The following is a 27,501-nucleotide window of genomic DNA, read 5'->3' as shown; positions in this document are numbered from 1 at the left end:
ATGTTACAGTCTCTCATTGACTTCCATGGTGAGAATGTTCCCAATGCATACTCACTTGCAGTTCTAGTTTCACAGTCAGGCTAGTAACCAGAAAGTTGCTGGTTTGATCCCCAGAAATGTGAGCCATGACTGCTGTTCCTTTGAGCAAATCATTTTTCAAATTCCACTTTCCCTGGTATTGCGATAAATGAAGATTTTATTATTCTTTTTATCTTCAGTGTGAAGTTCTTTCCTCTGTAGCAGAAGCCTGCAGTGAACAAAAAACCCCCAAATGTGTGAGAGGAGTGTGTATGGGGAAAAATGACTACAGACGTTCAGGCAATGCATTGCGACAGGCGGTGAAAGCGGGCAGCTGGCATCAGGGGCTGAATCTGGCTCTGTATGTGAGCTTGGACTCACCCACAATCCCTCGTGCTCCGCGCTCATTTACACTGTGGCTCATTAGCCTGATTAGCAAACTCTCTGTTACTCTTTCTCTCTTTCGCTTATTTTCTGCTTTCCCTTCCAACAATTTTTTTTATCAATGTCTCCTCAGGACCAATGATCAGCTGGTGGCCTTCCTGTCCAAATACAGAGATATGAATTTCATCAAGTCCCACGGGAGAGATAACGCTCGGTGAGTGCTGACGCGTGATCACGCTGATGGCTTATGGTGCCCAAGACCTCTCGACAGCGTGCCAGTCGCACAGAAGGGTGCCTTTTATAACCGATAAAAATAAATTTGTAATTTGCATTGTTGATAATCGCCAACAGATTCATCAGAAAACAAGGTTTGGACCGGCTGTTCTTCGAGTGTGACACCCATATGTGGCGACTTGGAGACAGGAAAATTCCAGAAGGCATATCCGTGGATGGAGGCTCTGACTGGTTTCTGCTCAACCGAATGTTTGTGGAGTATGTCATCAACTCTCAAGATGACCTCGTGACCAACATGAAACGTTTCTACGCATACACACTCTTACCTGCGGAGGTGAGACAACAAAATTATGTCAAAGAAGTGAACGTGTTGTTTTTCAGGAAAAACATTCTTTAAGGGATAATTCTGCCAAAAATGAAAAACGAACAGCATATGGCACATTTAAGGCCTAGAAAGGTAGTAAGGATACCATTAGAATAGTCCATGTGACATCAGTGAGCTGTGGTCATTAGATTGTTGAATTAGGATGTTAGTTTTGATTTCTTTGTGCAAAAACATTCTCAAAACCTCATAAAATTAAGGCTAAACCACAGACTATTTTACTTATGGCCATATTTTTTGGGGAATTGAACGTGTCCGTTTATGGATGGTCAAAAAACGTAATTTGTGTTTCAAGATGACGAATGTTTGGAAACGACATGAGTGTGAGTAATTAATATGAGAATTTTTTTTTTTTTAACTGTGGCTAAAACAATGGGAATTGACTATATAGAATACATTGCATTTATTATAGTTTTTACTTATTTTGAACAAATCAAATAAATTCATTTGTGTTTATTATTATAAATGTTTATTTATAATAATATATATTCTCTGAAAACAATGGATCTTGAACAATGTTAGCTGTGATTTAGCTGTGATCCTTTTTAAAGAATATTAAAAAAATTATTCTACGAAAAAAACAAGACGATAATGATCAAGAAAATGACTTTTGCATTGCACAGTATTCCAAGGATTCTGCTACATTAATTCACTAGATTGGCGTTTCATTAATATTTCTCACTTATTCATGAGTTTGAAGTTTACGATGATGAATTGAGTAAATTTCCAAAAAGCGAGATGAATTTGCATAGCTTTATTTGCTCATTTGCATTGTGTGTTTGCTCATTTGAAATGACTGTGTCAATGTGTTAGTTTTAATGAAGGGCTTTTTGCTGTGCCTTGCGCGAAATTGGATTCTTCGCTCTGTCTAGGGCTAGTTATTCACCGCTGAGATATTGGATATTGTGGCTTGAGAGGCAATTGGCCCTTTTTCACTGATGTAGACATTTAACACACTAGACCTCCTGACAGGGCCATTCTGTTAGACATCCGTCTTCATTTTATCAGATGTCATTATTCTGTTTCAACCTCTTAGTCATCTGTTTTCTTCTCTTTCTCTTCACCTCTCACCATCCCTTCCTATTTATCATCCTCCTCCTCCTCCTCCGTGGTTCTGTCTCTTTCTTTTCAGTCGTTCTTCCACACGGTCCTGGAGAACAGTCCGCACTGTGAGAGCATGGTGGACAACAACCTCCGCATCACTAACTGGAATCGAAAGCTGGGCTGCAAGTGTCAATACAAGCACATCGTGGACTGGTGCGGCTGCTCGCCCAACGACTTCAAGCCCTCCGACCTGCCCCGTTTCCAGGTGAGCGTCTCGTTCCCTTCCCGCCGTGCTCTCAGCCCTCTCGGTGTCCGACTGTATCAGTGCAGTCGGCGCTAACAGGAACAGTTCGATGAACCCGATCATTAGTTAAACACTTTTAAAGCTTTTTCCGTGACAGCGCTGACCTCACGCCCAAGGAGACCTACGCGCGTCCTGCTTAGTCTGAATAAGCACAATAGGCCTTTAATTTACCTTAAACAAACACCTAATAGTGTGAGACAAGCTCTCCAGTCAGTAGCGATTTCAATCGTGATTAGAAATCCAATGAGACTCAACTAAAGGAAAGCCTTGCTAACTCGTGCCTACACAGGGGATCTGTAATTAACTCTGGCCGGCAGAAAAGGACGATGAGGGATCAATTGCGAGGCGGTCTCTCATCAAAAGGATTCTGGGAGTGAGTCTAGTATAACGCAGTGAGGCTGTGGGCTTGACCGCAGCAGCCCCCTTCCCTACCTTTGGTCTGGAAGTCTCTCATTAGCCTCCAGTACTGAGTCAATCCTAACGTTGGTCATGCCTGACCACACACAGTGACTCACTCGCTCTACTGTAAGCGGAGCTCGAAATGAGTTTGAAAGTTGTCATTCCCAGCCTGGTGATTTTCACATAGCTGGCTGTGCTTTATTTTTTCCATTCCGCTGCAGCAGAACTGCAACTTTGCGTTTTTCATGTCGTGTTGCTTGTGGTACGCTTTCACATTAAACCACGCTGCGGTCTGTACGGCAGGTTTTTTCCTCATAAACTCCTACTGTGAGCTTGTGTGCCAAACCATGACATCATCACCACGTGCCACATCAGGCAGATGTGCCACTTGCTTGTGCCCCCACCCCCTTTTAACCACAATGGTGGATCTTGGTGTTCGTATGTTTGAATTGAAGTACAGTTATTTTGGCCACGTTTTATTTATAACTAGTGTTTCCTGTTCTGAATACTGGCTGAAAAGCCAGCACCATCATCGGCATATTTCGAGCATCGCTAAACGCTTACAGCCACGACGACTCTACATAATGGAGTCCTTTCACGGAGCCTGTGGTTAACTCATTCAAGCCTGTGCTGGGGGAAGGGTCTGCGAGCATTTAGCGGGGTCATTATCACTGAAGGCATGCCCGTAGTGAGTATTGAGTAATTATTCTGTGACAATACCTCCTTTCTCACAGACAGCTCTGAGGAAAACGGACAATGGGAGAGGAAGGGAGGCTTGAAATGTGTCATGGCAGTTCAGTTTGTATCCAAACATTTCTCACCCATCACCCAGTAGAGGCCCAAACCGTATAAAGGAGCTTTCTCGACATGCCTCTCCAAATCACTTCATCAGACTTTTTCTTTCTCACATGTTTTGAAAAATTAGAATTTTGTTTAAAGGGATAGTTCACCCAAAAATTTAAATGGAAATATTTAAAAGAATTGTAGGTTACACTTTATTTTGATAGTCCACTTTAGACATCCTACTAACTATAACTTTGTAACTACATGTTAACTACAGGTCAGTTAATTCTCATTATGTTTCAACTCCATTTGTTTTTGATTACTTCAAGTTGATTTTTTCTCTCGAAGATGAGAAAGACAAACAATCGGTATGTTGTTAAGTAACAGTACAATCTGTTGAACGCACAGCATTTCTATCCCTCACAGTCTTGTTTTCCATCCTGTCAGAAATTGTAGCGGTATCCTGGCTTAGGTCTATTAAAGGTTTAAATGATTTGCTTACAAATCATACTGCTCTCATTTTTTTTACTTTTCTCTGGTGTTGCATGAAATAAGGAAAGTCATATGGCATTAGAAAGTCATGGGGATGAGTAAATTATGACAGAATCTTAATTTTTGTTCTTTTTGTGACTCGTGTTTTAGATTTTTCCATCTTCTAGGACGTTCTCTGAAAGCGAAACGTCAGGGGTCTGACGTTGCCTCACAACTATTTCAAGCATGAAGATTTTTGATATTTTGGCTCTTCACAGATGTCGTCCTTCTTCTTATCTCTATTACATTACACATGTTAGTCTGCGGGGAGGCGAGGTGGATGTGAATAAAAAGCAACACCAGTGTTTCATGTCAGACATGTGCCACTTTGATTTTGATTTTTTGCCGTCAATTATCTCTGGAGAATTTCCGTTTCTGATTCTTTTACCTTTTTCCCCTTCTAGCACATCACACTGGAAGGTGTGCCACGCTTTTCAGTTTTCCGTCGTTTCGCTCTGTCACTATCTCTCTTTCTCGTGCTGTTTCTCACTGTCTCAGCAGGTTGTCTTGTCTATCAGCGCCTCCTTGTCTTCACACTCACGCTCTCTGTTTCTTTCTCTCCCTGTCTTTGTCTCCATCAGCAAAACCACCAGACCCACATTCTTCGCAAAGGAAATTTGAAGCCAGTGTAAATCAAGAGATTGTGAATCAGCTGGGCGCTTCCTGTTCGGGAGCATGCCCCAGGGCACGCCGGGTCTCAAGGCCTACTGGGAGAATGTTTTTGATGAAGCGGATGGTATTCACAGCCTGTCCGACTCACATCTCACTCACTATCATGCCTTCGCCCGATTGGGTCTGGCACGGACTGCCAACTCCTTACAGGGCGACACCAGTGACAACAGCTGCAGGTCAGTACGCAGAATATTGTGCGTTTCATTGAAGTGCAAAATGAGATTTTGCTGTTTGTGTTCCTCAAGAATCAGACTAAGCTTACCTGTGATTTTCTAGGGATCCTAAAGACTTGCACAGGTGTGTTTGATTAGGGTTGCAGCTAAACTCTGCAGAACATTAGCCCTCCAGGGCAAGATTTGAGGAACACTGGTTTAGATTATCTAAGTCTGTCGTATTGACTTGTTTGGAGTTTTCCATTGGCTTTTGTTGTATTGGCTGGGTTTGCTTTTAGGACCCAGATTTTACACTGAAAATCATGAAATGACTTAAACCGATTCTTGGTAATTGAATGAAAATGGTTTGATGCTCTGCAATCAGTATTTCATAATTGCACATTGTAGTTGACTCGAATCATTTTTAATCCTCATTGCAAGAGAATCTGTTTTTAATGTTCTGTTTGATGTTTTAATTTTACTGTCAGTCAGTTTGTTCAAGGTTTTCAAGGATTTCAAGATGACATCTCATTTGGTTAGCTTCTAACAAGTTACAGATGAATTTGAGTCGAAAAATAAAAGGAATCTGTTTGGATGCTCAGCTTTTGACAAAATACTGTAGAAAAGTCAATTATCAATCATTTTTAAGTGATTTTAAAATTATAAATCATTTAATTAAAAGTGCTAGCACTACACCCTACTTTTGATTTGTTTACATACATTTTGTAAACAATTGGTATTTCGTTGAATACATTTTCATCCCACTGTGTTTTAATACATTTTGACTATAAATTTTTATATTTTTTCAAAATAAAAAAAAAACTAGCTTTTTGTATTTTATGTGCAGCAACTGTATATTATACAGTTAACAAAAGCAAAAAAGGCTTATAACACACACTAGCTTGCTCTGTTCTTTTTCTATTCTTTTTTCTCTTACATTTTTTTATTTATTATATAAAAAAAAATCTTGCTATATGTACTGCTTTAAGCTAAATGAGATACACGATTGCTCTTTTATTGTTTTTGATTGCTTCTATTGTCCTCGTTCATAGATTGCTTTGGAAAAAAGCGTCTGCTAACTGACTAAATGTAAATTTGAGAGATTACTTCTGACTTTGAATTTCAGTCAAGTAGCGATTCTGCGACTCCAGATCAACCTTTCTGATTGACATCCCACCGAACACTACTCTAAATGAATTATCCTTTTAAAACATAGCTTTACAATTTTAAGTGAATTGTGAACTGTCCATGTTTATCTAATGCAATTATGTTTTGTTAAGTAGCGTGTCGTATATTAAGCGCTCTGGCTATTCTGAAAGCTAAAGAAGAGCACACTCGTTTGTGCCGTCTGCCGAGGGAAACGCAGCTTTGTTTGATCTCACTCGCTGCAGATCTGAAGTTCCTCAGCTCTCCGAACATCTGTCATTACTGAGATAGAGAAGAGAGAGAGAGAGACGGACGGACAGAGCCAAAGAGGATAAGGAAAAGAGAGTTTGTCAGTCTGTCTGCGGTGTTTATATGTGTTTATCAGTGCAGTAATGCCTGGCGTCGCTGCTGTTTGTGCGTTCAGACACAGAGCCTCAGTATTTGGACCCTGCAGAGGGACTCGTCAGCACAAGGAGGGTGTTGTTGAGGGCCGGTGGGGGTTGGGATGGTGGCGCTGGGGGTCCGCGAGTGAGGCAGCGCTCTGTTTTTCGCAGCCCTCTGTGACATCAGCGGTGAGAGGCTGAGGTGGGCCGCTTCAATAGCTGCTCTGTTAGTCCCTGCGTGCTGCCCACCTCCTGCGGTGACAGAGGACGGGGGCGGCCGCACCGGTGTAAATATTTGCTGTTCTGCTTGTCAGGAGAGCGGTGCTGGGATGGAGCACCTCCAGCCTGTGCTGGAATACTGATGAGAGCGCTGTGAGAGCAGCCGTCCGCTCCGCATGGCCGCCTGCGTCTCTATCAGCTCCTGCTGCTCCTCCTTCTGTCTGTCTGTCTCAGAGTCTCACAGCCCAGCGCTTCACTCACCTCTCTACAACCCCACGTCTAGAGAAAATAAACTTCACTCGGAATACAAAATCATTGGTTTGGTTGCTCACAAGTTTTTCAACTTTTTTTTTTTTTTTTTGTCTTCCAAGTGAAGAGCTTGTTACCAAAGCCAGAATAAACTTTGAAAAATTGAAGACAGTTATTGGTCAAATAACTGGTCTTGAGGAAGATCTGTATTTGTGCAAACTGCCTTAACGGTTTATTAAAAATATATATGTACGCTACCGTTTAAAAAGTTTGGGGTAGGTAAGACGTTTTTTTATCTTATGCTCATCACACAATTTATTTGATCAAAAATACAATACAAATTGTAGTTTTCTGAAATATTTTTACAAACATTACAGCCATTCTTTATAATTTTTTTATAATATGCTGATTTGATGCTTATGAAACATTGTTAAAATGGTTGCACTGCAGATAACACTTTTCAGAAATCATGTTTTTTTTATTGTGCATTTTGATTAGTCTCAGTCAAGCTGTATTTGGGTTATTTTGATTAGGTAAAAAATAACAAAAATACTAGCTAATTAACATAATAAAGCACAGTAAATTACAATAAAAAAACTTGAAAATGCAAAAAAAAAAAAAAAAAAGTTATCTCTCTCTCTCTCTCTCTCGATCAATTAAATGCACTCAAAAATAATACAATTATTGCTTTCTTTTAAAAGACCCCAAGCAAATGAAAAGGCCACCAAAACAAATATAGAATATAATATAAACATGTCTAAATATACAAGACAAATAATTTTAATTGATAAACGAGTTAAAACATCTTTTGTGGTTTTAGGTATTTTGCCATGGGACATCCTGTGTCTGTCCATACCTACTTCCTGTCTGATGAATTCCAGGGATACCTGGTCAGGCATCATGCCACCAACCTGGCAACCAGTAAACTGGAAACCCTGGAGACCTGGGTCATGCCCAAACAGTTCTTCAAGTTCACCAATCCACCCAATACCTTCAACAGGCTGCAGTTTGCAGAGGTTAGTATACTCTCACACACACACACACACAAACACTGGAGAGGAAGGGTTTTTGTGTATTCCTATAGTTAAAGGATGATGGGTAGCACATTTATGTTTTCTGTTGGCCATTTTTATTCATGAACAGAAACTGTCATCGTGCAGCATTTCATAAATAAAGGTTTTAAGACAATGCATATTTTGTTCAGGCTCACTGCAGTAAAAATGTCTTGGCAGTCTATAGGTGCCGAATCGCCCCCACGATACCCTCAGAATGTATGCATTGCTAAGAAAATTGACCTCCGAATATTATTGGCAATCTTACACTGCTGCACATTGTGCTTGACATACTCCGTTAAACAACCAATAATTCAGGCGTTCTTCATTGATTTAGCTGTCAGGCAGCGCCATACCTGTCATCTTGCCCTTTGGCGTAATCAGTGATTTGTCTGCCACGAGTATGGGGATAAAATAATGACTTCACGCTGAACTGCCCTCAGTTTATCTGTTGGAAGCCAAGGGTATGTGTTCGGTTTCAGACACAGGTGTTAGATGCGGATAGATGACTTTCAACTGCATATAAACATCTCGAACTAGATTACTTTTTTCTTTCTTTTTATTACATAATTATACACTTCCTTTGCTAAAGAAAGTGACTGACAATTCAAATTAAAGATGAACAATCGCTGTACTCTATTTTGACTTTTTATTTAATGTTTAAAATGTGCTAATAATAATAATGTGAGTAATGCAAAGAAATATTTAAAAACTATCTTTGATTTGAGATGCATGCAATTTCTCACATATTTTCATCTGAAGAAGCGAGTAATGGCTGCTTAAATTGTATTTTTGCCATCAGATGAATAAATTACTATACATTACCATACATAATTATTACACAGTGTAATAATATTTCACCATATTACTATATTTTTGATTAAGTAAATTCAGGCTTTACTACGAGAAGAAGATACTTCTTTCAAAAACATGAAAAAAGTCCTGCAGACCCCAAACTTTTGAATGGTAGTGTGTGTTATAAATTGTGTGTGTGTGTGTGTATATATATATATATATATATATATATATATATATATATATATATATATATATATATATATATATATATATATATAAATAAATGTAAGACTAGTACATGTTCCTAATTCCTCTGTGTGGTAAAAGTTAATTTTAGATTCTGCCTGGATGTCATTTCCCAGCATCCGTCCTTGGGGGACACCCATAGACAAGACAGCAGAGCTGTAAAATGCTTAAACCAAGTCCAGCTGGGTCTCAGGCATCTTCCCAACAGGATGATCAAATTGATTTGCTGTGTTTTACTGAGGTGCAGGCACGGCCAAGGAGGGATATGGGACAGGTCAACCGTAAGAGACTCCCGCTGTCGGTCATGTCCTCGGTAGAAATTTCTGTTGTTTCTAAGAGCGGCCGGAGGAGCTAATGTTAGACGCTCCAAGCCACCAGCACCACCCCCCACCCATTCACACCCCAAGTCAAATTACCTCACAGTGGGAGAAACATTACACTGGGCACTGCTGATCGTTTGATGCAATTGCGCTCATCTCAGCTGGTACTGGCCATCCCAATTGGTGCCATCTGTTTACTTACGATGGGATCTTGTGCAATTCATTTGGCTGTATGTGCCTCTCTTAGGGATCCACAGTTATGTACAGAGCTCAGGCTTCCTGGTACTCGGGTGTCTTAGGGGACTGAATTTTAAGGATACAGAAAGTTTGTACAGCTTCCATAGCAATGAGGTCCTGTGCAGTGTCTGGAGGGAGTGAACTGACACATCTCTGCATCAAGAGCGACACACTCTGTCTCAGAGCCCCAGGACTGTGTTCTCTTCCTGCCTCACTTGCCTTCATTTTCTTCACTTTTACTGTTTCTGCCTCTCCAACTTTGCTCTAGATCAGTGATTCCCAACCAGGGTGTATGTTACCCAAGGGCTAGTATGGCAGGTTCAGGGGTACTTGAAAAGATTTCACTTAAACTTATGGAAACATGTTGATGCTTTTATTTTGCAAGAATGCATTAAACTTGACACAAGTGACGTACATTATATTGTGCAGTGTTACGAAATATTTTTATTTCAAATAAATTGTGTTCTTGTAAACTTTATTTTCATCAAAGAGTCAAAGCACCACTTTTCTACAAAATATATTCTACAAAAAATATTTATTGAGCTTCAAATCAGCCTATTAGAATGATTTTTGAGGATTTCTGATAAATTGCATATTAAAATATATTCAAACTGCATTGTAGTAACATTACATTGTTGTAATAGTATGCAGTATTACTGGTTTACTGTGTTTTTCATTAAATAAATGCAGTTTTGATGAGCCTAAGAGACTTCCTTTAAAAATAGATTTCAATGTATTTTTAGAATTCATTTCACTGACGACACACTTTTGAAAAGTCTAAGTGTTGGAGAGCATACGTGACTCAATCTGTTATTCACCCACAGCCTTGATTTGTTTTATCAGTGATTTAAAAGTAATTTTAATATAATTAACGGTCATGTTAAATGATATCCAGAGTGAATGGGAACATTGGTTTGTTCTAATAAAGGAGTACTTGAGCCTTAATCATGGGGCTATGAAGGGCTATGGGGTTCATTAGGCTAAAAGATTGGGTGGGAACTGCTCTTGACTTTCACGATAAATATCTGTTTTTGATTTGTTTTCTCTCTATAATCAGATTGGAACAGACTGGGACGCTAAGGAAAGGATATTCCGGAACTTCGGGAATCTGATGGGACCCATGGACGAGTCTGTGGGCATGCAGAAATGGGGGAAGGGCTCAAACGTGACCGTGACCGTGGTGTGGATTGACCCCACCAATGTCATCGCCGCCACCTACGACATCCTGATCGACGCCAGTGCTGAGTTCACTCACTACAGGCCTCCTCTGAACCTGCCCCTGCGGCCCGGCATGTGGACCGTACGTGTGCTGCACCACTGGAGCCCGTGGCAGACACACGCTTCCTCATCACTCCCCTCACCCACCACAAACACCTGCCTATACGCCACGGTGAGAATCCTTCTTTCCAGCCGCTTCTTTCTGATGATTCGCCTTAACTGATTCCTACGTGCGACAGCCTTCAGTGGGAGAACATTTGTTTGGGGGAACATTTGAGTTGGAGGCTTGATGGAATTTATGTAGCTTAATTAAAAGATAGTGAGAAAGGATGTATTTAACAACATTTTTCATTAAAAAAAGAAGACAAAATACACTGTATGATCATGCAAATGATTCAGTCAATCATTTGTTTTAGCCTGTTGTTTTTAAACAAACCATCTGAGCGAAGCAATTTCCTAAAAATGAATTAAATGCTTGCTTAATTAATTAAAGCTGCTCATTGCAATAGTGTATATTAAACTATTAAAAATAGTTTGTAATGAAAATACAAAATATGAAATAAGTCTATGAAATAAAGCTGAAATGTAATAACATAAATATTAGATGAAAAATGTAGACAAAATGTAAAATGCAAAAGATTTGGTATCTTCGCTATTAACTAGTTACTTATTAGCATGCCTGTTATTAACATATTGGCTGTTTATTATCGCTTATGAAACCCATATTCTGCTAGGTCATATTCTACATTCCTAATCCTGCCAAATAAGTTATTAAAGAAGGAATATTTTTTATAGATACTAAAATTACATTTTAATTGAACTAAACTAAACAGAAAAATAAAATAACTATTATAAATTACGTAAAATAACTAAAATGAAAATACATAGCTAATTTAAAACATAGTATATAATAAATTAAACTATAATATTATACAATTGACTGAATATAAAAGATTTATAATAAAATAAATAAATAAATAATAAACTTATAGCTAAGTTTAGTGTGGATGTTAAAATACGTTCTTCAATTTAAGCAAACAAACATCTGCTGTAAAGTGGCAAATATAAATCATTTTCACAACAAACAACATTGTTTTTTTTCCTGTCAACTCTCATAGTTAGGAAAAAAACCTGAAATAAACACTGGCCATCGTAGCACAGAATATCACTGGAGAAAATGCTCTGCGTTTGAAGCTTTGATTTATGCTCTGTTCCAGGCTCGTATATTTAAAGCAGAATGAGAAATGCTCCTTCCTCCAGATGTAATGACTAATCCCTGCATTTTGGGTGCTTTTTTTTTTTTTTTTTTTTTTTTTTTTTTTGAAGACCATAGTCTGACATTATGGTGCGCTGTATATTAAACTGCCTCAACCTCTCAGGTCATCCACCCCCCCGCTTTCAAAGGCACTTTCTGCCTTCACGTCTAGCTCTGTGCCTGGGCCGCTCGCTTGCCTATATATAGCCCCGGCTCACGAATGAGTAATACACCACGCCAGGTCACCTTTCATTGGAATAAACTCCAAAAGATTACCGTGCAGGGGCCGCGATTGGTATCTCTAGCCCATTAGGGACGTTTCCAAATAAGAGTGGTGCGCGGTCATCAGCGAATCTACCCTCAAAACGCTCCTAATGAGGGAGAGCCTGTGATCGCGGTTGGGTGTGGGAATGGGCGGGTGATAAACGCACGTGATTTAGCAGACTGTCGTATGATTAATGTCTACGGCAGGCACCGAGTTCTTTCGCTCTGCACCCACAGCTAATAAAAGTTTATGGAGTGTGTTTATGCGGCCCAGGTCGGGCAGCGCGCTGTAAGCAATGACGCCTTCCTGTTCATGCACTTCCTGTGAGCGTATTATGGCATGTTTCTGGAAAGGAGGTGGGCCAACCTGGAGAAGGGGGGTCAGGAAGAGACACAGAGGGTGATCTGTGAAGAGAGAAGTGTGAGGAGCCCGAGGAATTCACAGCTAACGGAGCTGTTTTTAGCCGTTTGACGTTAGGTAATGTGATGCAGACTAGTGGTCTAGTTTATATATGAAGATGCGTTTAAAAATTAAACAGCACAGTATTGATATTTAATGCCATTTTGATAGAGATTTTGTAAAATCCCAGCTGTAGGTTTTTTTTTTCATGCCCTCAAAAAGAGACTGAATGCATTAAAATTTGGTGAAAGTTAAGTTAGGCGTGAAGTTTCTTGTGGCTGGAAACCCGTCGTCTTTCATCTTTCTTAGAAATCTTCTGTAGCATCATAAATGTCTTCACTGTCACTTTTGATCAATTAATTAGATATTTGCAAAATATTCAAAAGAAGAACTAATAAAAATAACAAGCAAATAATAAGATGACACTTTAAATGTTTGAACTGATCAATTAAAAATAACAGTTGTGCTGCTTAATATTTTTGGGACCTGTGATACTTTTTTCAGAATTCTTTGTGTTACAAAATACACTATCAGAAGTTTGGGGCCAGTAATTTTTTTTTAAGAAATTAAATTAATACTCCATAAAAGATGTTATATGGATAAATAGTGATAGTAAAGACTTTTATTGTTAAAATAAAAGTCTATTTTGAATAAATGCTGTTCTTTTTAACTTTTTATTAATCACAGAAAAAAGTGAAACAGCTTACAAACAATATTAAGCAGCACAACAGTTTCAACACTGATAATAAATTAGCATATTAGAATGATTTCTGAAGGACTGTGTGAGACTGAAGACTAGAGTAATGATGCTGAAAATTCAAAGAATATTCAAATAGGAAACCAATATGAGAAATTGCAATATTTCACAATATTGCAGGGAGGTGTTCTGTATTTCTCAATTCAAATAAATACAGCCTTGATCAGCATAAGAGACTCAGAAACATAACACATTTTACTGATCCCAAACCTTTGAACAGCAGTGTAAATAACTCTGATGTAACGTTGGTTTACAGATACAGATTTGTACCCACGAAAAATGTATCTTGTTAGCATATAACCAATAACCTCCCATCCACCAGCTCAGCACACAAATTCAGCACCGACAACAATTAAAGCTTATAGTATCTAAATTAACAAACATTAGCTTTAGAGTTCATTGCGCAAATATAAATCCGTGAAAGACTGATTGTTTTATAACCTCCATAGATGAAGAAAATGCAAAAAATAATATCAGGGGTAGTGTTCTTTATTTTTCATGTCTGAAAATGTAAAGTGTTCCAGCCAATTCAGTCATAATCCCAGTTTTGCTTTGCTTGCATTAAGTCCTTGTTCATCCTTGTGGAAAAAAACCCATCTTTTTCTTCTCTCTCTCTCTCTCTCACAGAGGATGCTTTAAGAACGCTGCTGTGGGCGGCCAAGAACAGCTACATGGAGCAGAGCTTCCACGGCCTGAACCCCATCCTGAACATCCCGGTGCACCTGGGTCAGGTGGAAGCGGCCGAACACAACGCAGAGCTGACGGGGTCCGAGCTGGAGCGCTGGGTGGACAGTCTGGTGGGCGAGGTGTGGTCGGCTGTGGACGTGTGTTCAACGGGCCCCAGTGGCTGTCCCGTCATGCAGACTTGCAGAGAAACGCTGTGGAGCTCTCTCAGCCCGGACCCAAAGTCCCAGCTGGGCCACACCAAAACCAACGGATTTAATCAGGTAGCAGCATTCACTGCCCTGAAGACTCGCCTTTTTCATTTCTTACGCCATTTGGTTTTTATTATTTATTTTCCAGCATCGCTCATGTGAATATGAGCAAAATGGCCCTCTCTCAAACACAAGACACAGGGCCTCGAAAGTGTATGCTGGCAAGTTTTGATGATTTTAATTTCAATTTTAATTTTTTTTTTTAATGTGTGCCCTCTCAAACTCCGAGTGCTCTAGTGATGTGAGTGCTGTCAGGCTTCTCTATATTTAATTTATTTTGATTACTGTGATTTGAATCTTTGTCAACTGGAAGCAGCAAGTGATGCCTAAATGTAGGAGTCACAGCTGAATGCTGGGATTGGGATTTTAAGCACAGAATGGACCTTAACACTGGTTGTAAGACCAAAAGGTATGTTTGTATAGTATAGTAAGTCTCTATATTTAAAAACAAACACACTTGCACCTAATATACGTGATAGAAGAAGCATTTTTCAACCTATACCTTATTAAAACCAATGTTTCAGATCGTATATAACTGTCTGTAGCACAACGTTTCTTTAATTTTTTCAGAAAAATAGTACCATTTTTACAAGGCTTTCACTGGATCAAATGCAATCAAACAGGCTTTTAAAACCTTCAAACTCCCCTAATAAAGTCTCCTGTTTAGTTTTAATAAGTTATTGGTTGAAAAGCATCTGGTTTTAATAGTAAAAAGTCAGCTTTTGACAAGTAAAAGAGATCCAGTGTTGTGCAAGATGCCAACCTCCACAGAATTCTTTGACCTTTGGAGGCGAAGAGGTAGCTAAACGTATATTCAAAATGGCCTTTTCGGTTATACTTTTGTAGTAATGGTAGCTACAAATAATAAAAATGACAAAAAATTGGTGGTTGCATGTATGTCAAGCTAGCAGGCTGATCGGGTGCTAAGCTGGCAGGATAAATATTTAGTGGTATGCTAAACTAACAGGCTTATAGGCTAGAGACATGCGAAGGCTGAAGAGCTAACAGAAAACAGAACAGGAAAGGTTTTATTTGAGAATTTTTAGCTTTAGTTATGTAATGTGATAGGTGATGCATCCTACCATTTAAAATGTTGAGGTCAGTACATTTTTCAAAGAAGGATCTTATTCTCAGCAAGGACATTTTTATTTGATCAACAAAAGTTAATGAGTAATAGTATTAAATTTCTATAGAAATATTTTATTTTTTCATTTATTCCTTTGATTGCGAAGCTGAATTATCAGCATCATTGCTTCAGTTTTCAGGGTCACTTGATCGAGTACTCGGAGGTTGTTTCTTGGCTTTATGGTCCAAGGGTAAAGGATTCTGTGGAGAAGTCAGATCTCGCACGATGCCAAGCTACAATTCTGTAAGCGAGAGAGTCTGAAGTATCTTGAGACGGTCTGAAGTGTCGTTCTGTCTGTACGCTGTTGCCCTTCAGATTGTCAAAACTTGAAATGGAAGGTGCCAGCTGTGCTGGCGCAGCACGAAAAAGATATGTAATTTCTTTGCCTTTTTATTGTTTTATAATTTTTCCTTTCCCCTGAACAGAGGTACTGGGTAACTGAGTTGGGTTGTAAGTTGGCTATTTATTCATGTGTTTATATAAATGAAATAGATATTTTTTAGTCAATGACTAATGTCTATATGCTGTTTTTGCAGCTCATTCAATACCTTTTGTAAACAAGCTGCCTTTATTTACAAAGGCTATCATCCCAACCATATTACAACTATAAACACAAGATTTACGGTACTAGTACGGGCGTTAGTAGAAAGACCTTCTTGCCCCTCCACCTGAGGTTCATCTGTTCATTTGATAAACATCGAGCTCATCGGGAACTAACTGGACGATTGATCTTAAATGACCTCAAGAACTGAGATTCCAGTCATGCTGCTTGTCATTTTCTTTATTCTAGTGTTTTTATACGAGCCAGTGTTTGGTGCTTTCGCCATATATTGCTCAAACGAACAAAAGCGGACATCGGCTGGACATGTTGGTAGCATCCATGCAATTTCAACGCGGTTCCTAAAGTTCCCGGGCTCAGTCTCGTTTTTGCACGTACGCCATTTGGACGTCACATTTTCCAGATCGGGCCCGTCCGGATTACTCACATCCATAATAATGATAGGGTGGCCTCTCAGATCTGACTGAGATGTATTTTTAGTGAGGAAGATTGCAAGCTTGCTGGACTCTACAGTTTGCATTGGACCAACATTTTTACAAAACCTTTTATGTTTCTACATTGCAAATGTACGACTCCATATTTAAACTGGGCTAGTGTGGCTTGTTGCACTCTCTCATTTGAGGAGCACGTCTCCTCCGGGACTCTGTGACCCTGGCCTAGACATCACTTTGTATGCAATCTGATTGTTATCTGGTCCTCGGAGATGTGGCGTCCCGCCCGGGGTGCGCAAACAGTGAAATGTCATTGCTGTCATGTGATCCAAAGGAGGATGTGACCTTAAAATTTCAATAAAGCACTCTTGTCATTCATACGTTCCCAGCGGGGTGCGAAGCGGGAATGCATTGTTATTTAAATTTTTCAATAGAGCGTCTAATGCTTGTCTAAGTGGTGTTACATCTGTACTGTATGTGTGAAAGTGCAAATTATTTGATATTCTTAAAAGAGAAACTGTATGAAATTATCTATTCACATACATCTCATTTACTTCTGATCTTGGCTGTAAGTGAGGATTCAGCCACTGGATAGTTAAATATTAATGTTAAGAGCCTTTTTACATTTAAAGGTGAAGTGTGTCATATTCAAATAATCTCTTTTTTTGTGCAGATTCCTTCCAATGAGTGCAAATGCAGTTTTTTCTAAAAGTGCTCTGTTTGAGTTTGGGGCAGGGCGAGAGATGGAGCGTGGCATGAAACAATATGTGCCCAACTTCGTTTTGGCTGCTTGCAATCAGGGAATGAGTTAAAAACAAAGTCATCAAGTCAGACACTTTCTGCTTGCTGTGATGTCGCTTGCTCTGTTTGTGTACGTTATTACAGATGAAGTGGATTAGATGCAGTGTTTGTCAAATACTGCAACATTGCAGATAGAAACATTTTTCATTCAACACTTTATATAGTGCTTAATGCAGAGCCTGTGTACAAGAAAAAGGTTTGACGTAAGCCTACACTATTAAAAACATTGGAATCTATTTTTTCTATTTTATATCAGTTTCATTTTGATAAACATGCCGTGACATTGCGATAACATGAAAAGAGTTGTGACGGTTGCAAAAAAAGGATTTAGGAGGAGCTGAAGGTGTCAGAATGAAAACTCATTGGTGAAGTCTCATAGGACTTCATGGCATAGAATCAAGAAACATATTTTCTAACTGGTACTGAATAATATTTGCAGTTCTGTTTGTTTCTTTACAAATTACACACTTCACCTTTAAAGGGATTAGTTCATCCAAAAATTCTGTCATGATTTATCCTCATGTCGTTCAGTCTTCTGTGGGACATAAAAGATGTTAATTTTGTCAGTGCAATTAAAGTTAATAGGCTTCAAAACAACGCTGGGCCCGCTGACTTTCATTGTATTGACCAAAAAGACAACATTTCTTCATAAATAATGACAGAAGTAGATTTTTTTTTTTTTTTTTTTTTTTGTACCTTTTAAGATCTCTGCAGTTGGCGAATCTAACCTCACAAATACAGCAACATACCTCTTTTTTCACTTTACTTTCACAGAGATATCTAATCTGCCCTTCACATTGAAATGATATTTATTAGCACATCACTCGGACATCTCTTCTGTACTATAGCTATTTTGGTAGGAACGACAATGTAAAGTATTTTGTATTGGACTGTACATAACCTTGTTTTTAAAAAGAAGTGGGTGGGGTTTTGGTGTGTTGACTGGCACTGTACAGATCGTCAAAGTTCTCATGTGAAGGGTTTGTGAAGGGCTGTACAAGTCTTGAGTGTGTGGCTCTTAATGAACATTTTGCCTTTCAGAGAATCTTACGCCAGATTGCCGTTCTCTGTGCTGGAATGTTTTGTTGAGCAACTGTTGCACAATTTCTTTAAACTCTTCAGTCGGAGGGGACCTCTGTGCCTTAGCTGTTGTTCCCAACCTTTGTGTCTGTAAGCATCAAACATGTCGTCTCTGTATCTTTCATTTCTCCACGAAACCAAAAAACTGCTGTTGTAAATGCCTTCTGTATCAATGCTCTTTTGGTTTTGCTGTTCTTTTCTTCATACTGAATTTTTGAATAAAAAAAACACCTTTGTCATCTCATTTCTTCTCATCAGACACGATGCTTCACCAGTAACAAGGCAGGAGATGCGCTTCCGCAAGGTTTCTGCTTCTAGAAAAGTCACATTTGCAGTAGATAAAGCCGCTGACATGTGGAGCGCTGCTCTTTAACGCCGTTACAAGAGGGTGGAGATGAGAATCTGGAGCTGGCAGGGGTCCCTAAAGCTGTGTGTGGTCCCCTGAGGCTGATTTCAGGAGTCCCCGCATCCCTCGATCCAGGATCAAAGAGCCACTTTTAGCCCATCGATCTTGTGCTGCTTCCACCGAATAGGAAAAGGCAGTCTAATTAGCGGCTATACGGCATACACCTGTCTCACCTGCAGCGTGGAAACACAGCTGTCTTCTTTTGAGTGTGTCTGTCACTGCTTTGACGCTGTGTACTGATGTAATCCTGCAGGGCTAAATAGATACTGATATGGGTAGTTAATTGTCTCCACCCTCACCCTCCATCTGCAGCCTGGCAGTGGCGCTTTAGGACGCACGCGGGCTTTCTTAACCAATCTGTCTGATTTTTAATCTAGACAGTGGGATAATCCAGTGATTAGTGATGAATATCCTTCACAAATGTTATACATGCAACACTGAAAGACCATGCATGTACAAAATAACGAACTACAGGGTTATCAGGACCTTGGAAATGTATCGTTTAGTTTGTAGTAATGAGTAATCTAGTATTTAATTTAATTTAGTCATTTTAATTTGATTTAATTAATTTATTCCTTTTAATTTGATTTATTCATTTAAAAAAAAAAATTTTCTTTATAAAAATAATATTACAAAAATGACTCAAAACGCAACATAATATATACACTATATTTACAATAATGGCCTTTATTACATGACATCTTACCAAATAAAAATATATTATTTCTAGACTTAATACCAATTAATACTATTACCATTATTATTTAATTTGATTGTATAATGCAAATTACAAAGTTATAATAACAAATCTAATCAAACTAATTTAATGATAATCACTTCCATACAAGTGATTGGGTGACAGATTAAAAGATATCAATAATATATAATTAGTGACAGTAATGATATTTATAATGCTACAAAATATTTATATAAAAGCTGTTCTTTTGATAGCTGTTCTTTTTTTAAGACATGGTTTCCACAAAAATATTAGGCAGCACAGCCGTAAAATCATCGTATCAGAATGATTTCTAAAGGATTAGGAGACACTGAAGACTTGAGTAATGTAAATGTTTACCATCACAGGAATAGATTACTTACACAACAGGAAAATTGCAAGTTTAAAATAAGATTATATTTTTGTGCTCGGCTGCGCTTGTTACAGGTTCCTGGAGACGTGAAAGTAGCATAAAAAGTGGTGAAATGTACAGTTAAGTCACCATAAGACAAATTTGCTCAAATCCACAACTTACTAATAGAAAAAACACTCGGTTTTACACATATGCGTAGTAATAATGAATCCATCTGCATTTCTTATATGGTCAAAAGTTCAAGGCTAACGTGAACTCACTGAATTGGCTTTTCCCAGAAAGCATTCGAGCATCTGTACAACTTCCTAGAAGCAGAGAAGAGGGTATTCTTTCGTTCGCAGTGAAAGCAGGGGACAGGGGCACTTAGCACAACAGATTGCCAGTGTGTCCCTTCGAGAGCGCTGATGTGCGCTAAACTGGGCCGAGTCTCTAGACACCCTGTCGTAGCGTGTGCCGCCGGGGTCCCAGACCTCCATTAGGTCTTGGTCATCTGAGTACAGCTCCGACACGGCACACTAATGCTCCAGCAGAGAGCCCGTTGCTTTCAGCCTGCCGTGTAAAAAAACCTCAAAACACAGAAGCAGACACCACTTTACACTGCACATGTCCCTGTGTACCAGGGCCGCGTGCTAAATTTACTTGACCTGATACACAAAGCGCACGGTGCATCTGGAGCAGCTCTGTTTATGAAGCCAGGAAGGGTCTTAATAATCTCCTGTATAGTAATAGTAGGGTCTCTGTTGTGTTGTGTTTCAAATATGGGAGAAGATGTTTTAATAAAGCGAGGATTATTACACGGACGTTCTGGAGCTTTGAAGTCCTGACATCTCTGATCACCTCGCAGTCTGCTGACTTTGAAGTGAAGTTCAGAGGCTCTACGCCAGCAAAATCCACAATCAAGGTGCGGCGCTGCTTCTAAATGAGAGACTGTTAAAGGGAACGGGCTTTAGTTTTAATCTCTTTCAGAACAAGTTTGAGCGTGTTTGGTCTATGCAGCTCGGGAGGCCTGCTCAGTGAAATCAAATGCCTGCTGTCCTGGGGAAGTGGTTTAGCAAGGGATGTTCTGCCTAGAGACTAAAATATGTCCCTGCTTAATGTAAATCATGTCGGAGTCCTAACAAGGTGCGCACGTGCCCAGAGGAGAGTCACTCACCCGCGCCGGATGATATCGCTCTTTTCGTTCTTGTGGCATTTTAAGCACAAAGTGTAGCTGGGCTCTGGCTAACAGAAATGGTGTCAGCTCTGGTTATAACCAGGGTTTTTTCGAGTTTTGTCATTGTAGTGGTTGGTAAATCTGATTGACAAAGATGGTTGTGTTCACTTGAACTATTGGTTTCACCGCGGCCGTGTGTGGAATATTTCTTGTTTTTGGCAAATGTAGTTTTAAATTCATGTAATAAAAACTGCTGCTTTGTAGCTATTTTTATTGTGCTTTCCATATAATAATTTAATGATTTGTACGACAAGTATATAAAAATACTTTAATGACAATAATACAAATATATAATAATTTAAGTGGAAAAATTCTATAATATCACACTTAATGTAATTGTACGCAATTAAATTAGAATATAAATAATATTGATTTGTATGTATTGAATACATATCATGGATGTTCACGATGGAAAATTTGAGGAAAAAAAAAAAAGAAAACTGCTAAACACTGTTGAAGCAAAACTGCTTTTTTACCATGAACAAATCTTTTTTTTTTTCAGCAAAAATAAAATATAAAATCCCTTTATGTGGAAAACTATTAACTTATATATTATATATATATATATATATATATATATATATATATATATATATATATATATATATATATATAGTTGAATATATATGCACAAATCGGATAATATTTTTTACATTTTTTTGACATTTTCATTGCCCTTTAGTAAATTAAGACTAAAAAATGAATAAAATTAATTCACACTGTTTCTCTCAGAGGATGAACAAGTCTCCATGCATAAAAATATAAGACAAAAGAGGCCCATCTTTTGCATGAAAAGGTATGAAACACTGACAAGTGACCAAATATAAGCCATTGCAGAAAGTTAGTCACAGGTTAGCTACCTGCTCCATCCCTAATCATGTGATTAGTCTAGAGTACCATTCCAACTAAGTGCACAGACACTGAGAAAGCTGGAAGAAAAATCAGGGCTCACTTCAATCAGGGGCCAACAGGAAGTCAGGGCAACCCCCGAAATCCTCTTCACCGAGCCAACACTTAAGCAAAGCACAATGAACCTCCTTCCACCTCTACCAAAAATCAGAGTGCAAAGCGTGCGCCTGGCCCCGATGGAGACAGAGCACTCCTTTCTCAGGGTTTGCTCTAGGATGCGATTCCACAATCCCTAACAATATCATCACATAGCCAACAGACAGCGGATCTCAGCTCTGTGGAAGTGTGCGAATAGAGAGATAAAAGACAGAGAGGAGATAGAGGCCGAACAAACTCCCCGCAGAGCCTTAGAACAACAGTGTCTTCGTGACAAACAATACAAATAAGGTTGACCAGCCATGCACGAACTCAAATCCCCAGCAGAACGCCTGTCAGAGCGCAGCTTTCACTTGGCACACAAACAAAGCCCAGGATGAGGGGGCTGGGGGCGGCCGAGAGCCTTGCTTATTTAACAATTTATCAATAGAGCAAATGTGGCATCGCGCGGCAGCATCAATTAGAGCAATATCAGGGCACACACTGGCTCGCTGGCATATTAAACGAGGTATTAAGCTCAATGCCTCACTGAGAAGCAACACTGACAGCGGCTCCGTTCATCCCATGCCACCTAAAAATACAAGCTTTAAGGTGCATGGAAAACTATGCCCATATATTGCTTAAAAAGCAGCTTGTTCTGCGAGTTTCTGCATTTTGTCACACAGCGGCACTAGTTTGAGAAGTGCCTGAACGCTGAAGCCAAACTCCTACTTTTAAAATGAAAGAGCGGAAATGCTCATTACTGTTGGAAAACAGGAAAAGCTCTGCTGTTTCTCACTCGAGGCCTCGCAGCACCTCCCTATGGAGTCGCAAAGCCTGCAGACAGATGTCTGTGTGGCATAATGGCTGTATAATGCATTTTCCACATATACATTTATAATGTAAATCCTTGTAAAATGCAAAGTGCTCCAGGTTATGACGTGAGATTTAAATATGTCTTGTGTCATCAGGGCCTGTGATGGAAGAGGGTCACCAATATCCTGTATCCCAGTAAGTGCTGCAAAACTAGAACGTCTGTAAGAAAAAATTATATTTTATACTATATCTGATCAAATAAATGCACCATAAGACATTCAAAAAAACATAGAAAATTTTACAGATCCCAGTTTGTTTGAATGCTAATGTAGGCTATATGTGTTGTTTTTTATTTAGTACATTTAATATTAATATATATAAAAAAAACTATATATATATATATATATATATATATATATATATATAGAGAGAGAGAGAGAGAGAGAGAGAGAGAGAGAGAGAGAGAGAGATATTGTATATAGCTGCCTTTATAATTTGAAACTGTGTGTAACGTATCAAACACAAAGCAGTTAACACTGCTTGTGACCCACTTGTCAAAACCAGTCAGCAGTGCCCTTTTATAACAAACACCAGCCCAAATGTGAGCAGTACCTCAGCCTGCAGCGGTCTGGACTGTAACGACACTAGATCTGCTGCAGAGCTCATCTGCTACGCACAGATCCATCAGCCGGGTCAGTATGAAGCATTCATAAGTTACGGCCCTTAATTCAGCCGCTGAAGGATTTACTGGACAACAGCTGATTTACTGATTCATGCTGATGCAGTTTTTGGTCTGCAGCTTGAAAGACATCATAGTCCACGCTTTATTACGTTCCAAGCTGCAGCAGATTGACAGAAAATGCCCTTGAAGTTATTCACTCTGTCACGATTATTTCAAACCCACCTTTGAACTCGCTGGTACGGTCTCTCACAGCCGTGAGTCGAGTCTGTTTTAAATGGCAGGAGATGAATGAGGGGTGGGATTGGTCCCTCGCTCCTTCCATTATGTCGCTGGATTTATTAGCTTTTATCTATGTGCTTGTAATTAACCCTCCTTGTAGCAGTGTGCAGCCCCAGTACTATATAACTAGTACTGGCAAATGTTCCAATTCCTCTCAGTCAACCCTGTGTGCCCGCAGTCATTATTCAGAGGGACTCACAGAATTAGTCTGGTGTCCCTGGGGCTCATACAGAACCTGGATCCACTCCATCATCAGCCTCAGAGACCGAGGGCACTTTGTGAACACATACAGATATCTGCCTGATCCTGAGCAACTGAACAGCATGGAGATGCAGCCAAGGACGTCCACAGACACCATCAATGAGGCACTGAAATCAGTATCGATTAGGATTCTTATTGATAGCCTGTGGAACTTAGACAGGGAGCACAGTGTCACAACACAGTTTGTTATGTCCTTTTTTCCAAAAAAATAAAATAAACAAAAAAGAGGTCCCAACTGGAAAAGTACCCAAAACCAAAGAAAACACAGTGGAAAGTCCATGTGGGTAAACATTGTGATTGTGACACACAGAACGTTTCCAATCCTGTTAAGAAACAAGTATATAAAATAGGCTTGTTCATTGTAGAAATGTGCAGGTTGATTCTTAGAACTTTATAGATTTGGTAGCTCTAAAATTCTTACTTGCAACAACACATTTAACATGACTAGGATCTAGGATACTTTGATTATTATAAATCATGAATCAGCATTCACAGTTTCATATATTAATATGTGCAAAAAAGAATAATAAAATAAAACTTTCTTGAAGTGTTTTATGCTTAGCAAGGTTGCATTTATTTGATCAAAAAATATAGTTTGAACAGTAATGGAATATTATTACTGCCACACTTCAGTGTTTATAATAATCCACGAGGCAAAGTTCAAAATTTGTAATTATCCAGATAACAAGTAAGCTCTACACATCACCATACATTGACGTGATCGGAGAAACACTGGGTGTAAATAAGACTACGGTGACTAGTGAGATAATTAACAGGTAAGAGAGACAAATAATCAGACACCCGGTCAAACAGGGAAGACTAAAGGTCATTACACACTGACTCATCACTTTGCATGTAAATGTAAATCACATACTAATGACAACCTCATGTTTTCAATAACACACTGCCTCTCCTTTTTCTCCATCATTAAAACAATTCAGATCATATTGAATTTTCTGCATTATAAAATCCGTAGCAAACATTGTGATACTTTTTCTTTCAGAAATCTTTCTAATATTCTGATTTCTTATTTTTATAATTGTTGAAAACAGTTACGCTGCTTAAAGTTGAAAAAATCATTTATTTGAATGAAAACAAGTTTTAAATCTGAAATTATTGTCCCAAGCCGTTTCATGTTGATGTTAACACAAACATTTTTTGTAGATCTTTCCGTGTTGGTCTGAATAAAAATGCAGATTCATTCTTTACCACTAGGTGCTGTTTTTGGAGCTTTAAATGCTCACAAACACTGCTTTAAATTGAATCCTTGAGCAGATCATTTGGGAGTCGCTGAACAAATATGAATTACTACATATGTAACCCTATAGAAAAATAAATCCTTTCAGTGATAAGGTTTAAGTATGTATTTTATTCAGTTTGTTTAAATTTGTATTTGTAATGTGTACTCTTTCCTTTTCTTTTTTTAAGGTTACCTTTCTACATATCATTACGTTATGTAGCGTGAAAGTTAGTTAGAAATGCACAGGGGAAAACGTGGTGCATACAATCTAACTTGTTTGTATTTAGTGATTGGATATCCCGTAGTTTAAACCCGCCCCAAAATAGGTCAGAGTAATCCGATTGGATAATAAGGAAGGAGAGAAAAAAAAGAGTCGTGAGTAGAACAAACTTTGAGAGATGAGACAAAAAAAGGGCTTTTCGTTCAATTCTCTCTGTAACAGTGTTTTTTCCTTTTTGTATTAATTGTTAACATACAGTTAGCCCACAATATGGGTTAGCGTTAAGTTTATCTGAGGTTTCCAAGAACGCTTACGGACATTGCCGCCTCGACCGCTAGTGCATCAGCCGTACTAAAGTGTTTGTGTGTCGAAACGTTAACACAATCGATGGACTTTTTTCTTTTATTCTTCCGGATAGCGCACCCAGCTACCGGAAACATTGGGTGTTCCTCCAGCATCGTGGGACGATCGACGCTTCGGCTGGGGACCAGGAATATTCAGAGATTGTGATCTGGGAACGGGAAGAAGGGGTACTGTGTGTTTGTTTGTTTGTTCGTTTGCTCACTCTCGGTGAAGCGGCCAGTTTCAGTTTTCAAGGCCTCAACGCACACTAGCCACACAGGCCTGCAGCGGGAGGGATGTGTGTGTGTGTGTGTGTGTGTGTGTGTGTGTGTGTGTGTGTGTGTGTGTGTGTGTGTGTGTGTGTGTGTGTGTGTGTGTGTGTGTGTGTGATTTTGTGCACCCACTGTTGTTGCTGTTTCGTTGACGTTCTCGCTCTTTGAAATTGTATTGGAATTACATTTGATTTATTTACCCAGTACCTTGTCTGCACTCCCATCAGCTAAAAGAGGGGGGGAGATACGTGGTTTGGCGACAGTTGGGATTTAGAAAGTATTCTTCTTAACTGAAGTATCTTGCTCGATTTTTCTTTACCGTTTCAGATTTTTACTTCATTAAATTACTCTTTTCCTATTCGAGAAACCATCTTGTTTTGTTTCTTTGAGGGTATTGACTCAGGAAATAAAGTATATAATAGGTATAATCAGAGAGAGGGGGGCCTTAATCCAACATCACAAGGCATTTTGTTTATGAACCAAGAGCAGTCCCTTAGAAATTTCTACACCAGAAAGAGAGGTAGTGCTACACAAATTAATAATATAAATACATATTAATGCATATTAATTCGCTGAACAAATACAAATAAATGCATATTATAAGAAAATAAGTGCTTTTTGACCACGAATGCATGTCAATCTGTTGAAAATATGAACACTTCATTGACCATAATAGGAACACTTTAAAATTCAACCATTGCATTTTAAATCAGTTGTCCCTGCATGCAATTAAACTACTGCAGTACCAATAAAAACAGGTAAAACGTGTAGGGTTTAGCTCCACAGCCTGGTTGTAGCACAGGAGGGTGGGTAGGTTGTGGCACCTCAATGAAGGGCAGGTGACACAGTCTTTTAAATGAATCAAATATTAATCATTAATAGAAAGGACAAGGCGTCAATTCGCAGGGCCCCAGGGAGCGATTCCAGGCCCTTTCTTTTAAATCCATGAGTTCACCTTTATTCTATGAGCAGGAATATGCATATTGAACAGTCTGCAATCTTGGCGGCCCATCAGAAAATTTAATAGGCTCCTCGGAGAAAAGACAGTCACCTTGACAGTTGCTATTATTCAAATGTAAACAATAATGAGAGAAAGATAGCTCGGGACACCTTCCCCCATTCCTAAACTCGTCCTTGATGGTTAATAATGTGAGAGTTCGGCAGCTGAATATACGGTGCTTTTCAATTGCTGTGCCATAGATCCTCAGTATAGCGAGTTTTCCAACCGCACGGCCCGCTCTACACGGTTATGTGACACTCCACTTCTCCAAAGCAGACAGCAGGATCAAGCGGCGCAGGCTAACCACAGACCCCATTGA

The 27,501-nt window shown here is 39.1% G+C and overlaps 1 protein-coding gene across 1 annotated transcript; it reads left to right on the top strand.

The window, feature by feature from the left end:
- LOC122341327 (xylosyltransferase 1-like) lies at positions 1-27,501 on the top strand. The gene is given in 14 exon segments (XM_043234684.1): positions 1-28; positions 241-379; positions 497-616; positions 754-970; positions 2,151-2,338; positions 4,661-4,688; positions 4,690-4,732; positions 4,735-4,927; positions 7,721-7,916; positions 10,611-10,872; positions 10,875-10,943; positions 14,075-14,394; positions 25,987-26,098; positions 27,383-27,501. Coding segments are annotated over 14 exon segments (2,034 nt in total).

Source organism: Puntigrus tetrazona, chromosome 3 (assembly GCF_018831695.1).
Source record: "Puntigrus tetrazona isolate hp1 chromosome 3, ASM1883169v1, whole genome shotgun sequence".
NCBI classification, from domain to species: domain Eukaryota; kingdom Metazoa; phylum Chordata; class Actinopteri; order Cypriniformes; family Cyprinidae; genus Puntigrus; species Puntigrus tetrazona.
This window is presented reverse-complemented; position numbering and strand designations above follow the sequence as displayed.